This window comes from Xenopus laevis, chromosome 1S (assembly GCF_017654675.1).
Source record: "Xenopus laevis strain J_2021 chromosome 1S, Xenopus_laevis_v10.1, whole genome shotgun sequence".
NCBI classification, from domain to species: domain Eukaryota; kingdom Metazoa; phylum Chordata; class Amphibia; order Anura; family Pipidae; genus Xenopus; species Xenopus laevis.
The window spans coordinates 5285208-5299259 of record NC_054372.1 but is presented as its reverse complement, the minus strand read 5'-3'; the positions used below and the strand labels follow the sequence as shown (position 1 = coordinate 5299259).

Here is a 14052-nt window from a genome sequence, read left to right as displayed (position 1 = left end):
AGAAACGAATAGAGAGAGGCGGAATTTCACTCTAGAGTACTGTGGCAATCTTTAATTCACTCTTTGATAAATATACTCCATGTTGGAACAAAAAACCAAGATGCGGCCTAAACACATCCCCAGAAAACAGCTGCTAACTATTCCATGTTTTTACTTTTACTTCACAAAAGTCACAGAGGGAAAGAAAACAAATCACCATTTATAAAGGTTTCCATAGATCTGTGGCTCCCCAGTCTCCTCACTGGCGCCATTATTAGTGTGTAACACCAGGCCAGACATTACAAAGTAAAACAGATTTAATTGGAGTAAAGGACTGGATGTGGCAGAGTTGGATGGTCTCAGCCTCCACACGGAGCGATATTGGTTTTTAGTTTAGAATCTTACATTTCATTCAATAATCTCAGAAATATGTAACTTTTTCTGTCCATTTCTATCATTTCTGACAGGAAAATGCTGTTTATTTTTTTTGTTTTGTTTTCCTGGAGGAAAACTCTTGAAAGATTCTTTTGCACAAACACCAGTGACCTTTTTTGACATTTGTTTCAGAATAGTTCTCATTAAAGTGTGATGTATCACAAAATGCGCCCACTGTCATTCAATTCAGAGACTTAATCATTCGAACTAAAGATTTGACTAAAACAGATGGAGGCGCGCGCCGAGCTGTGAGATATAAAGAGGTGGCATGTACCATCTTTATCTGAAATAGGGGGGGTCACAGTTGCGTTCCTTTCTGAATCAATTGGGTTGTAGTAATGAACATAATCCGCCTTCTGTCGGTTGCGTATGGATTAACACGGGAGTAGGAAATGAGCTGCACCCTGTTGCCCTGAGTTGGTAGAGGCCGTTGCCCGGGCGCTTGTGTTTATAGCATCGCCTCAGCGGTTGGGGTGTGAGGGTAGGGCGCGCGCGCGCGGGAGTGAGAGCTGTCACTGGTTGTGAGTGAGACTGGGAGGAGGGGGAAGCAGCAGGGACAGCGAGTCTTCGGGGAGAATAGAAGCCAGTCGGGAGCGCGCGTGTGAGGGGAAAGAGAAGCGTGCACGCTGGACGGTCGCGGTGCGTGTGTAACGGGACTGACTGGAGAGGGAACCTTCGGAGAAGGGAGAGAAGACGTGTGTGTGGAGATAGCGGAGCAGGGGGAGACACCGGGACACCATGTCCTTCCTCCGTCCTCTGTCAGTCGGGAGAAGCCGCCGGTACCAGCACTGCTCTGTGACTGGAAGGTACTGGGGACGCGCAAGTCATGAGCGCGCACTGTCTGTCTGTAGCATTACTCCTTACGTAGCACTCATTTATTATTATTATTTATTATTCTCTCAGCTATAGGTGTCATTGTATATATCTAACCCTATCCACCTCTGTGTGTGTGTGTGTGTGTGTATTTATATATATGTGTGTGTGTGTGTGTGTTTCTATACAGTATGTGTGTATATATTTATCTATGTGTGTGTATATATGGGCTGTATATATATATATGTGTGTGTGTGTATATGGGCTGTATATATATATATATATATGTGTGTGTGTAGGGACAGTCAGTATGAGGGGGGAATATTGATATATGTGCATGTGTGTAAATAGGACAATGTGTGTAGGGGCAGCGGGTGTAGGGGCAGCGGTTGTAGGACAGTGGGTGTAGGACAGCGAGTGTAGGGGTAGTGGGTGTAGGGGCAGCGGGTGTAGGGGTAGTGGGTGTAGGACAGCGGGTGTAGGGGCAGCGGACAATGGGTGTAGGACAGCGGGTGTAGGACAGCGGGTGTACGGACAGCGGGTGTAGGGGCAGCAGACAGTGGGTGTAGGACAGCGGGTGTAGGGTCAGCGGGTGTACGGACAGCGGTTGTAGGACAGCGGGTGTAGGGGTAGCGGATGTGGGACAACGGGTGTAGGGACAGCGGTTGTAGGACAGCGGATGTGGGACAGCGGGTGTAGGGGCAACGGGTGTAGGGACAGCGGTTGTAGGACAGCGGATGTGGGACAGCGGGTGTAGGGGAAACGGGTGTAGGGACAGCGGGTGTAGGGGCAGCGGGTGTAGGGGCAGCGGGTGTAGGGGCAGCGGGTGTAGGGACAGCGGATGTGGGACAGCGGGTGTAGGGGCAGCGGGTGTAGGGGCAGCGGTGTAGGGACAACCAGTTGTGTGGGGGGGTGTATATATTTGCTCTTCGGTGCCCTACAATCATGTTGCCGGATTCACCTGAAACCCACAGTGTTTACCTGTTAATAGTATTTTTAGTTTGTTATACATGGAACTATTCAAATCAAATTTTCAAGGGTGTTTTTATTTTCAGATTTCCTTTTCTGCCTACTTTTAGCTTCCATATGATTTATGGGGTCACTCACCCGGACAATCAAAAATCAAATGAACTTTTTTTATTGTTTTTTTTTTGGCTGTTCTTTCTTTTCAGGCACTTTTCTTACTTCTTTCCAACCTTTAAACCGTTGGTCACTTGCTAGGGTAACTAAGCTCTAGCAATCAAGAACATTTTAAATGGAAACTCTTACTGCTGCAAAGCAATACATATGATTTACTTAAAAATCACAAAGACTAAGCCTTATTGCAAAGTGTCTTAGAGTAGTAATATCTATTATGCATGAAACGTTGATTATAAATTAGTTCAAGTAAAACAAATGAGCTGGTCCGATTCTCAGACTGCAAAGGCTTGCTGGGAAATGGGCAGGGCTTGGGAGGATCATGGGTTTGGTTGTTATGGGAGGGGCCTGAGATAGATCAGGGGTCTGCCCTGTTGTCCAGTGTGGATAGTTTGTATTTTTATCCTGACAACTGGTGCTTAGCTGCATTAAAGGACCAGTAACGCCAATTTTCTTTTTTAAAAAAAAAAAATAGTTTGTATAGAACGAAAAAAAGCCATATGTAACTTTAAAATCCCAAGTCTTTATTAAAAAATTAACTTGCCTAAACTTCGCTTGTGCTCCTCGTTCAGAAAAGGCAACAGGGCGACGATCCATTGTGCGGGGCTTGATTTCTCCCACCTGGCTATCTCCTATAGAAGGCAGGGAGGAGAAATCAAGCGCCGCACAATAGATCGTCGCCCTGTTGCCTTTTCTGAAGACGACCGCAAGCGGAGTTTCGGTAAGTTATTTCTTAATAAAGACTTGCCCATTTTAAAGTTACATATGTCTTGGTGTCTTTTTTTCGTTCTATACAAGCGAATTTTGTTTTTAAAAAAATTTAACATTACTGGTCCTTTAACACCAATAAGCAGTTATAAGGAGGGACTTAAGTACATCTGTGTTGTATTTGTATGGATTCCATATGTTTATGTTTTACTCCCAGCTGAGCAAAACAGAACAATATGTTCTTTCTGCAATTAGAAGTGTTATTACATGGATGATTTCTGCTCTCGAGTATGACTATGAAGATTTTCCTTCATCCAGGTCATGGTATATCTAATATAAGTAATTATAAAACAACTGGACTTGCTGAGTAATTGTTGAAGACGTTTCACTACTCATCCGAGCAGCTTCTTGCTCTCCCGTAACTTTTTATTATTTTTTATTTTCAATTGTGCTGACCAGGGCAATGATGGGAAGGTGTGCAACCACACCATTCACATAGATTTCAACTAATGACCTGCTCATTCAGGTAAAGCTGGCCATAGATGTTGAGATTTTTAAAAGATCAGATCCTGATCGTGAGACTACGATCTTCTCAGAACGATCGGACGAATTTACCATCAACTAAAAAGACCAATTTGCCAGGAAAACAAAGGGGAGCTGCCTGATTGGCCCAGCAAAGGATTTTTTGACCTGGCCGATCAATTTCCCGACAGATGTCGGCCGAAAAATCGTAAGATGTACGATCGTTCGAATACCACTAACCGCACGATAATTTTGAAGGATTGGTCGGGCTTCCCTAAATTTGGTCGTTCGGCAAGAAGAATCGTCGCATCTATGGGGAGCTTTAGTGTCCCAAACAAGCAGATATGTGGGGAATTAATAGAGGATATTGGCAACGTTTCAGATTGGGCAGATGTGGTCTGGCAGAACTTACTCCAAGAGGGGCCATCTGTGTCTAGAGAGTTAGACCACGCTTGTGGAAATCTGGGCATGTGTGGCCACCTTTAAAGTGGACATATAAACCTACATACATGAGCTCAGTCAGTTGGGATTATAGTATTTGATTCATTAGCCTACTACAAATATATATATGCTTTTGCTTCTTAAACGGATTGTTCACCTTTCAAACACTTTTTTCAGATTGTTCACCATAAACCAAGACTTTTCTAAATTGGTTTCCATATTTTATTCTATACCATTTCCCAAAATGATTGTTTAAAGTTTAATGTTCCAGTCTGGCAGCTCTGTGATCCAGGAGCATTGTGAACTGTTACAATTTGTTACATTTAGTTGATGCAATTAGTTGATTTCTCAGTATCTATGGAATATTAGCAACTGTTGTACCAAATCTAACCGCTTCTAAGAGTTCTTAGTGAGGCTCTGTGCTGTTGTGATAGAATGCTGTGTTCTAGAGATACAGTAGCTAGAATCTCAGTTGCCATAAAGCAGGACAGGACTGCTGCTTACAATGAGGATCAGATAGGATCTGTGCAGTCACTGGGACTAGGGTTGCCACCTTTTCTGCAAAAAAATACCGGCTTTCCTATATATTTATCCTTTTTCGCTATTAATAACATTGGGACCAGCCATCATTTTTACCGGCCAGGTGGCAACCCTAACTGGGACAGAATGCTCTGTGATACAGATAGCTAGAATCTCAGCCATAAAGCAGGACAGGACTGCTGCTTCCAATGGGGATCAGATAGGATCTGTGCAGCCACTGGGGCAGAATGCTCTGTTATACAGATAGCTAGAATCTCAGCTGCCATAAAGCAGGACAGGACTGCTGCTTACAATGGGGATCAGATAGGATCTGTGCAGCCACTGGGACAGAATGTTCTGTTATACAAATAGCTAGAATCTCAGCTGCCATAAAGCAGGACAGGACTGCTGCTTACAATGGGGATCAGATAGGATCTGTGCAGCCACTGGGACAGAATGTTCTGTTATACAAATAGCTAGAATCTCAGCTGCCATAAAGCAGGACAGGACTGCTGCTTACAATGGGGATCAGATAGGATCTGTGCAGCCACTGGGACAGAATGTTCTGTTATACAGATAGCTAGAATCTCAGCTGCCATAAAGCAGGACAGGACTGCTGCTTACAATGGGGATCAGATATTAGCTGTGCTTGGTGACAGACTATTTGGCAGATCGCAGGTCCTGGTCATATGCAAGATCATTTTCTGTCTATCAGTGTCAGTAACACTTTATTGATTTGTTAGTTGATGATAATTTTCTTTAACTATCACAGGTTTATATTCAGCTGGTTGTTTAGTGGATTTAAGGCTTTTTCCCTGATAGCAGATAAAAAAACATGATTATTTTCTCTGCACTGTTAGGGCCGTACTAAACGGTGCGTGTCCTTCTGATCCGACGAGATGAGAGGAATCGCAGGCGTCGCGTCGGATGTGCCAAATCTAATGTAAGTAATACAAATGTCACATCTACAAACTGATTCCATCCAACACAACACAACTGTCAGATGCAAACGCTGCCTGTTGCGTCTTCATCCGACAGTCATGTCGTATCGGTTTTAATCAGTTTGTAGATGCGACATTTGTATTATTTACTTTAGATTCGGCACATCCGACGCCTGCACTTCCTCTCATCTCGTCGGATTGGAAGGACACACGCCATGTAGTTCTGCCCTTAAAGGAGAAGGAAACCTAGTCGGCGCAAAACACGGGAGGGGGGGAGGGTTTTTGTGCCGACTAAGTTTCCTTCTCCTTTAAATGCTGCAATATGGGAATGTAAGCTTTGGCCCCAGTATATCCAGTAGAAGAGACAGTGCTTGGAGTGGGGGGAGGCAGGAGGGAAAGGAAGTGATCAATTAGCAGAATGTGAATGTATGTGGATGATCTCATGAGAGCTTTGCAATACTAGGAAATCCTCATCCTACTAAATACTCATTTGGTGACTCCTCCTCTTTGACTAAAACAATCAGTGTTTGGCACTATTAGTAGCCGAGCCTGGTGGTGCTTTCCTAGCTGAGAGTCCACTATTGTTCATATTATGACATTTGGAAAATGCTTCCCATATTTACCAGGGCACAGACAAATATTCTATTGTTGCAGTTTGTTAAATATTAACACATTTCTTCTTATAGAATATCTCCAGTTACTGCATTTATTATCATCACACAGAGATACAGCCCATTACAGTGTTCCTTAGGCTATTTTCATTGCAAAGTTACACAGACCTATTGTAGCCCCTGGTATCAGGATTTCTTTGAAATTCACTTGACTGCACGTGAATTTACCCTTTATCTGTTTTAAAAGGGTTGTTCACCTTCCAACACTTTTTTTCAGTTCAGTTGGTTTCAGATTGTTCACCCGAAATAAAGACTTTTTCCAATTACTTTCTATTTTCTATGTGTGGCTAATCTCCCCGAACTGCCTCCCGCCGGCTACAATGTAAATCGCTGGCAGGATGGCAGTTGGAGCGCTTTGTTTTCCGAAGTTGCCTCGTTTTCCGAAGTGCTCCGAGTGCCATCCCGCCGGCAATTTGCATTGTAGCCAGCGGGAGGCAGTTCGAGGAGATTAGCCAACCTGAAGAAGAGGATATTTGTTGCCGGGTGACTAATCTCCCCGAATCTGAGCGTGTGCCCTGACCCTAAAGTGTCATTTTTCACCTTCTAAACCAGCTTGGGGGGTCGCCGACCCTATAAACTGTTCTAAATTGATACATGTAGTTGATTAATTTCTTATCTTTGTCCCTGCTGAGCAGAAACCCTGAGTTTCATAACAGGCAGTTGTTATAATCGATACCATAGTTGCTTATACTCCAGAGATGCTGCTGAGAAATGGATCAACTAAATGTTGCAAATTGTAACAGTTCAGAATCTGCACCTGAATTACTGAGCTGTCAGACTCACGCCAAAGACTCAAACATTCAACTTAGATTTTGGAAAAACAGTAAAAAATAAATAATGAAAAGTAATTGAAAAAAGTCTTTATTTCTGGAGAACAATCTGAAAACAACTGAACTGAAAAAGTGTTTGGAAGACGAACCACCCCTTCACCTTTCAGTTAACTTTTAGTATGTTATAGAATGGCTAATTATAGACAACTTTTCAACTGGTCTTCATTATTTATTTCTTGTGTTTTTTGATTTATTTGCCTTCTTCTTCTGACTCTTTTCAGCTTGCAAATGGGGGTCACTGACCCCATATGAGAACAAATGCTCTGTAAGGCTACAAATGTATTGTTATTGTTACCTTTTATTACTCATATTTCTATTCAGGCCTCTCCTTTTCATATTCCAGTCTCTTCTTCATATCATTGCATGGTTGCTAGGGTAATTGGGACCCTAGCAACTGGATTGCTGAATTTGCAAACTGGAGAGCTGCTGAATAAAAAGCTAAATAACTCGAAAACCACAAATAATAAAAAAAGAAACCCGATTGCAAATTGTCTAAGAATAACACTCTCTACACCAGTGATCCCCAACCAGTAGCTCGTGAGCAACATGTTGCTCTCCAACCCCTTGGATGTTGCTCCCAGTGCCCTCAAAACTTATAAGCTTCAGGAGCTTATTTTTGAATTCCAGGCTTGAGGCAAGTTTTGGTTGCATAAAACCAGTTGTTCTGCCATACAGAGTCTCAATGGAGGTTGACAATCCATATTGCGGCTATCAAATGGCCAATCACAGCACTTATTTGGCACCCCAAGAACATTTTTCATGCAAGTGTTGCTCCCCAACTCCTTTTACTTCTGAATGTTGCTGATGGGTTCAAAAGGTTGGGGATCCCTGCTCTACACCATACAAAGTTATTTAAAGGTGAACAACTCCTTTAAAGGGATACTGTCATGGGAAAAATATTTTTTTTCTAAATGAATCAGTTAATAGTGCTGCTCCAGCAGAACTCTGCACTGAAATCCATTTCTCAAAAGAGCAAACAGATTTTTTTTATATTCAATTTTGAAATCTGACATGAGGCTAGACATATTGTCAGTTTCCCAGCTGCCCCCAGACATGTGACTTGTGCTGTGGTAAACGTCAATCACTCTTTACTGCTGTACTGCAAATTGGAGTGAAATCACCCCCTCCCTTTCCCCCCCCCAGCAGCCAAACAAAAGAACAATGGGAAGATAATCAGATATCAGCTCCCTAACACAAGATAACAGCTGCCTGGTAGATCTAAGAACAGCACTCAATAGTAAAATCCAGGTCCCCCTGAGACACATTCAGTTACATTGAGAAGGAAAAACAGCAGCCTGCCAGAAAGCATTTCTCTCCTAAAGTGCAGGTATGAGTCACATGACCAGGGGCAGCTGGGAAATTGACAAAATGTCTAGCCCCATGTCAGATTTCAAAATTGAATATAAAAAAATCTGTTTGCTCTTTTGAGAAATGGATTTCAGTGCAGAATTCTGCTGGAGCAGCACTATTAACTGATTCATTTTGAAAAATATTTTTTTTTCCCATGACAGTATCCCTTTAAGATGATCTTTGCTTATAGTTCTAGATGTTAAAAAGAGACAGTAGACATATGCTGTAATTATGGCCCCATTTAGAAGTATCCTTTGCATCTCTATGTGATTTGGGGATTATAGTGAAAACCATAGCCCTGATAGCCAGAACTGCATTCAGTAATGTTTTTACAGTATTATTGATTGAAGCTAGGTTCTCAATTTAAAAGGGGGATGAAAATGGCTTCCCGTGATATACAGTTTCCGGATTGTCTCTTGAGTTATAAGTAGTTTTGTTTAAAAGTTTTCTATTTGTGTAACAGCCCACGCATTCATTTTATTTTTTGGCTAACTGGCTAATCCTGAAAAAAAAGCTGAACAGTGTTATGAATGGAAGTGAATCATTTCTAATAGATTTGTTATATACTCGCTGCACATAATGTCATAGTTGCACATGATACAGGAGCTAGTTATTTCTGCAAGCAGCAAGCTTATCACACTAACAGACATGTGTAGGCTTGTCTTATTGATTGTGCGACATGAATGCTGCAGGCTTCTTATTGTACATCAGAATGAAGTTCTTGTTGTTTCTGTTGAAAGACGAGCCAAAATGACTGAAATCCTCTGTTGTGTTTTATCCACAAAACAGCCTGACTCAATTGACCATGGAATGGGGAAAGATGGTTTCTGACTTCTCGATTTCAACACCTTTCCCTTCCATTTTTACTCAAATTTTGGCTAGTCAACCCTGTCCTAGCAACCGTTTCTACAACTCATGGCTTTCCATTTATCTGCAGACATTGCTTTGGAATTCCAAGGCACATTATCTTAGATATGAAATATTGTTTGAAATCTATCAAGTGTAACACAGGCACTCTTATCTTTTATAACATTATTGCTCTGGGCAGACAGCAGAGCGCTGGCCTCTTCTATAATTGGTCCCTTACTTTTCTTCTGATAAGATATCTCCTGGCTCTGCGTTTATTATCATTATGCAGAAATTCAGCCCATTACAGTATTCCGTAGGCCATTATCATTGCAGTGTTACACAGCCCCTTTGGTATCTAGGTTTCATAAAAGGGCTTCAGTTCTGTCTGGACATTTTCAGTGTATAATTACTTGACTACAGAACTTTTTCATGCATCCCTCTTTAGTTCCAGGAGTCCATTGAGCAGGCATAACTGTCATTTAAAGGGATTCTGTCATTATTTTTATGGTGTAGTTTTTATTTCTAAATTACACTGTTTACCCTGCAAATAATTTACTCTACCATGTAACATTCCATTCCTGAACCAACAAGTGTATATTTTTAGTTGTAATATTGGTGTGTAGGCAGCCATCTCATGTCAGTTTGCCTGGTCATGTGCTTTCAAAAAAAAAAAAGAGCCAGCATTTTCGGATGGAACTTCCTTCAGGCAGGTTATTGTTTCTCCTACTTAATGTAACTGAAGGAGTCGCAGTGGGACATAGATTTTTACCATTGAATGCTGTTGTTATATCTAAAGGGAGCTGTTATCTGGTTAACTTCCCATCCTTCTGCTGATGGGCTGCTGGGAGGGGGGTGATATCACGTGATCCAACTTGCAGTGCAGCAGTAAAGCGTTTATCAGAGCACAAGTCACATGACTGGGGCACCTGGGAAACTGACAATATTTCTAGTCCCATGTCAGATTTTAAAATAAATATTAAAAAAACATCAGTTTGCTCTTTTGAAAAACGGATTTCAGTGCAGAATTCTGCTGCAACAGCACATTTTGGAAAAAAAAATGTTTTCCCATGACAGTATCCCTTTAAGATGAAGCCAGCCTGACTAATTCATTCTAAATTTTTGACTGCACCTGAACTTTCCTAACATCGGTTTTAAGAGAATATTTGCTCTAACTGACATAACAATCGTTCTAGTTGTTATAAAGAGACAGTAGAGATTAAGTGTTGTCTATGGTTCATTTGCATTTTGGTATCCCCGTGTTTGCCACATAAGTTTAATAAAATAACTAGTGCAGGGGGCATAATATTTACTAACCTTTATGTTGAGTGGTGCTGCTTAATACACTTGCCCCATGCTGCTTTCTTCTTATTTATATTGGCCTAGTTGTTGTGAGCTTCAAGCTTGTTTACTCTGGCATTTTTCCTACATTTCATACATGTATGACATAAAATCTGTGGTTTCTGGTTTCCTTCATGGGAAGCTTTACACAGCCAGGGAGTTGCACTGTTCAACCCAATGGGCTTGCAGCAGCATTCCTCCCGCAGGGTTGTTATTGACTTCAGATAAGCCCATGGAAATGAGCCTCTATGCTTTGTGTCAGCCAGATGGCAGTTAGCTGTCACCCTGACAGTTTGTGTGTGAATAAGTCCATGTTATCTGAGACACTCACGTGTGATCCAAGATGCTTGTGTTGCCCCCACACCTCCTAGTGGCATGTGAATTGTGCTCTCAAAGGTCCACAATGTAGCCACGGTCTTCTTTTTACTGCTAGAAAGTATGTGTGACGAATGAGTTATTCCCTTTCTTCACTCCTGACCCAGTCATGCCTGTGTTTATACTGTAACCTTTAACTCAATAACCACCTTTTATTATTATTATTATTATTATTAACATTTATTTATATAGCGCCAACATATTGCGTAGCACTATAAAGTAAATGTGATTATACATCTAAATCACATGAATTATATACATAGAACATATGGAGTTATATAATCATACACTCTAAAGGGAATGGAGTAATACACAAGGTGTGGGAGTGGGCAAGATTGAATTAAGTGGGTGAGAAATGTGGTACTGTATGTGTAAGTGCGTTTAAAGAGATTTCTTGAAAGTAGAAAGGTTGGGAGAAAGTTGGACAGACCGTGGGAGACAGTTCCAGAGGAGGTGGTGCAGCCCTTGCAAAGTCTTGAATGCGAGCATGTGAGGAGGTAATGAGAGAAGAGTTGAGGAGCAGGTCAGTAGAGGAGCATAGTAAGCGGTTGGGTGAGTAAGTAGAGATGAGTTCAGAGATGTAGGGTGGGGCAGAGTTATGAAGTGCTTTGAATGTCAGTGTCATTATTTTGAATTTGATTCTGAAAGGTAACGGAAGCCAGTGCAGGGATTGACAGAATGGCGAGGCAGAGGAGGAGCGGTTGCTGAGGTGTATGAGCCTCGCAGCAGTGTTCATTATGGACTGGAGAGGTGACAGTCTCTGGAGGGGGAGGCCAATTAAAAGAGAGTTACAGTACAGTACAGTACACCTTAGTGTATAATGTTTCAAATGATCTCTAAAATACTAACAAAAAAATAAATATTAAAATGAATGGTTTACATAATTATATATGTAAATGTAAGTGCTATAGAAAGTAGCGTCTGTCTTACAGGTTATGTTGTTTGCACTCTGGGCTGATTCCTGGAACAATGTTACAAACCAGCTTATGCCATTTTCATTCAAGAATATACAAAATGACTAACTTGATTGACATACCAGTTAGTCTTATTTGTTAATGTGTTTTCTTTGTGGCTAGTGCCCTAAATGTTAGTCGCGTTTGCATTGTATTAATAGCTCAGTGATATATTATTAGCTCAGTGATGGATTATTAGCTCAGTGATGGATTATTGATTACAGAACCTATAGGGTGACCTACGAAATCCATCCAGGCTTTACTGTGAAAGAGATATTATTTCTCCTGCTGAAGGGAAAGCTTTGTCAATGTTACTGAGTTGGTTTACACAAATGTGTAAATTAATTCAGAAACATTCCGATGTCTCAATGGGGCAGATTTACTAAAGGGCGGATTGGCTGTCAATAGATAAAATTCTCAGGGAATCTCCAATTTACTGACAGACGGAGAGGACAATTCGCTAGCAAAAGAGACTGTCACTAGCACAGTTTCACGCCCTTTCGCCAGGTGAATTTTCACTCAGGGGAACAATCGTTGCTCTGAAAAATTCACTAAAGTGCGGATTTTCCATGACATTACCCCTTTTGCCAGAGTTTCCGTCGTCAGCTTAGACCTGTCGAACTGTTAAGGGCATGAACACACATGCGGTTTTCAGCACGGAAACACAGCACGGTTTTTGAAAAAACTGACCACAGCATAAGTATGCTAACCTAGTGTGTCATTGCCTAAGCTTGAAACCACTTGGCGTATTTAGGTGGCAGTCTGCTTTTTTAAAAACGTTTCCGAACGGTAAAACTGCATGTGTGGTCACAGCCTAAAGGTGGCCATACACTGGCAGATAAAAGCTGCCGACAGACCGAGTCGGCATCTTATGTGTATGGGGCCCCCCGACGGGCTTCCCCGATCGAGATCTGGCCGAAGGTCGGCCAGATCTCGATCGGATGGGACTAAAAATCCCGTCGGATCGCGGCCGCATCTGTTCGTTGATGCGGTCCCACGATCCAACCGCCCGTTAGGCATCGTTAGGATCCGAAAGGTGGGCATATCGGAGGGAGATCCGCTAAAACGACCGGATCTCTCCATGCATGGCCACCTTAAGATGAAGCTACATCCTCCTCAATCTTATGTCAGTGACATCATATCCTGTACGCCAGAAAGTTATAAAAATTATAAAAAAAAGTGTTTTTTTTTTTTATATTTTAAAGTGGGATTGTATTTAAAAGTTGTAACGTTAAAAAATTTTCTTTTAACATTTTTCAACAATTTGAGGGGCATGCCACATTTGTCTAGGGCAATAGACGATCTCTTTTGCCTTTATTTTGCTTCCTTAGACATTTTTAATAACAAGTGTCAATTTCCGCAACATAACTAATAAAGACATATATACAACCTATATGTGCCCGCCCTATTCAAATTGACCTAAACGTAAGTGTACTAACGAAGTTTCGCTAGGCAGAAATGAACGTTAGTGAAAGTTCGCTATGAAATGCTCGCGCTGACAAATTTACGCTAGTGAAACTTCTCCAGGTGAAAATTTGCCTTAGGTGAATTTGCCCCTATGTCGTTGAGGTGAGTACTTTGTTCCACTGAGTAGTAGGGGATAGCAACACAGTCCTGTGCATCTCATAGCTACCCCTTACACATCCCATTCAATGCTCCCTAGAGTTGATGAGTTTATTCTTCTATTGACTTGTCCCGTTTGGCTGATTTTTCTTCAAGCGCTTACGTTTTGCTTAGCATAATCATGGTATTATTTGTACACATTCATGCAACTCCTATATCCTTCTTCTTGAAATAGAAACAAAGTCTTGCAAGTGTGATTGTCCTCTGTGCTGCATTGATTACATTCTAACAATGTGTGCAACATAAAGTAGTAGTACTGGGATGCTGTACCCTTGCTTGCGTTCTACTTAGTGCAGTCTGTGCCTTTACCTGTGCCTTTACCTGTGCCTTACCTTCACTAATCTCATGTCATCTAAAACACTATAGTGCCGCCCCCTACTTAAAGTCTGTCATGCTTTTTATGCTGTGTTTTTATTTCTAAATTACACTCTTTACACTGCAAATAATTTACTCTACCATGTTACATTTCATTCTGAACCCAACAAGTGTATTTAGTTGTAATATTGGTGTGTAGGTGCATCTCAGCTCATTTTGCCTGGTCATGTGATTTCAGAAAGAGTCAGTGCTA

At 41.6% G+C, this 14052-nt stretch overlaps 1 protein-coding gene across 1 annotated transcript in view; it reads left to right on the top strand.

Annotated features, from left to right (window-relative positions):
- The first annotated feature begins 851 nt into the window (after positions 1-851).
- dnaaf9.S (dynein axonemal assembly factor 9 S homeolog) overlaps positions 852-14052 on the top strand; it is an 84571-nt gene continuing 71370 nt past the window's right edge. Inside the window, exon 1 of the mRNA XM_018242969.2 lies at positions 852-1220. Within this exon, the coding sequence (XP_018098458.1) occupies positions 1153-1220 (68 nt within the window). The 5' untranslated portion in view covers positions 852-1152. The remainder of the gene's footprint in view (positions 1221-14052) is intronic.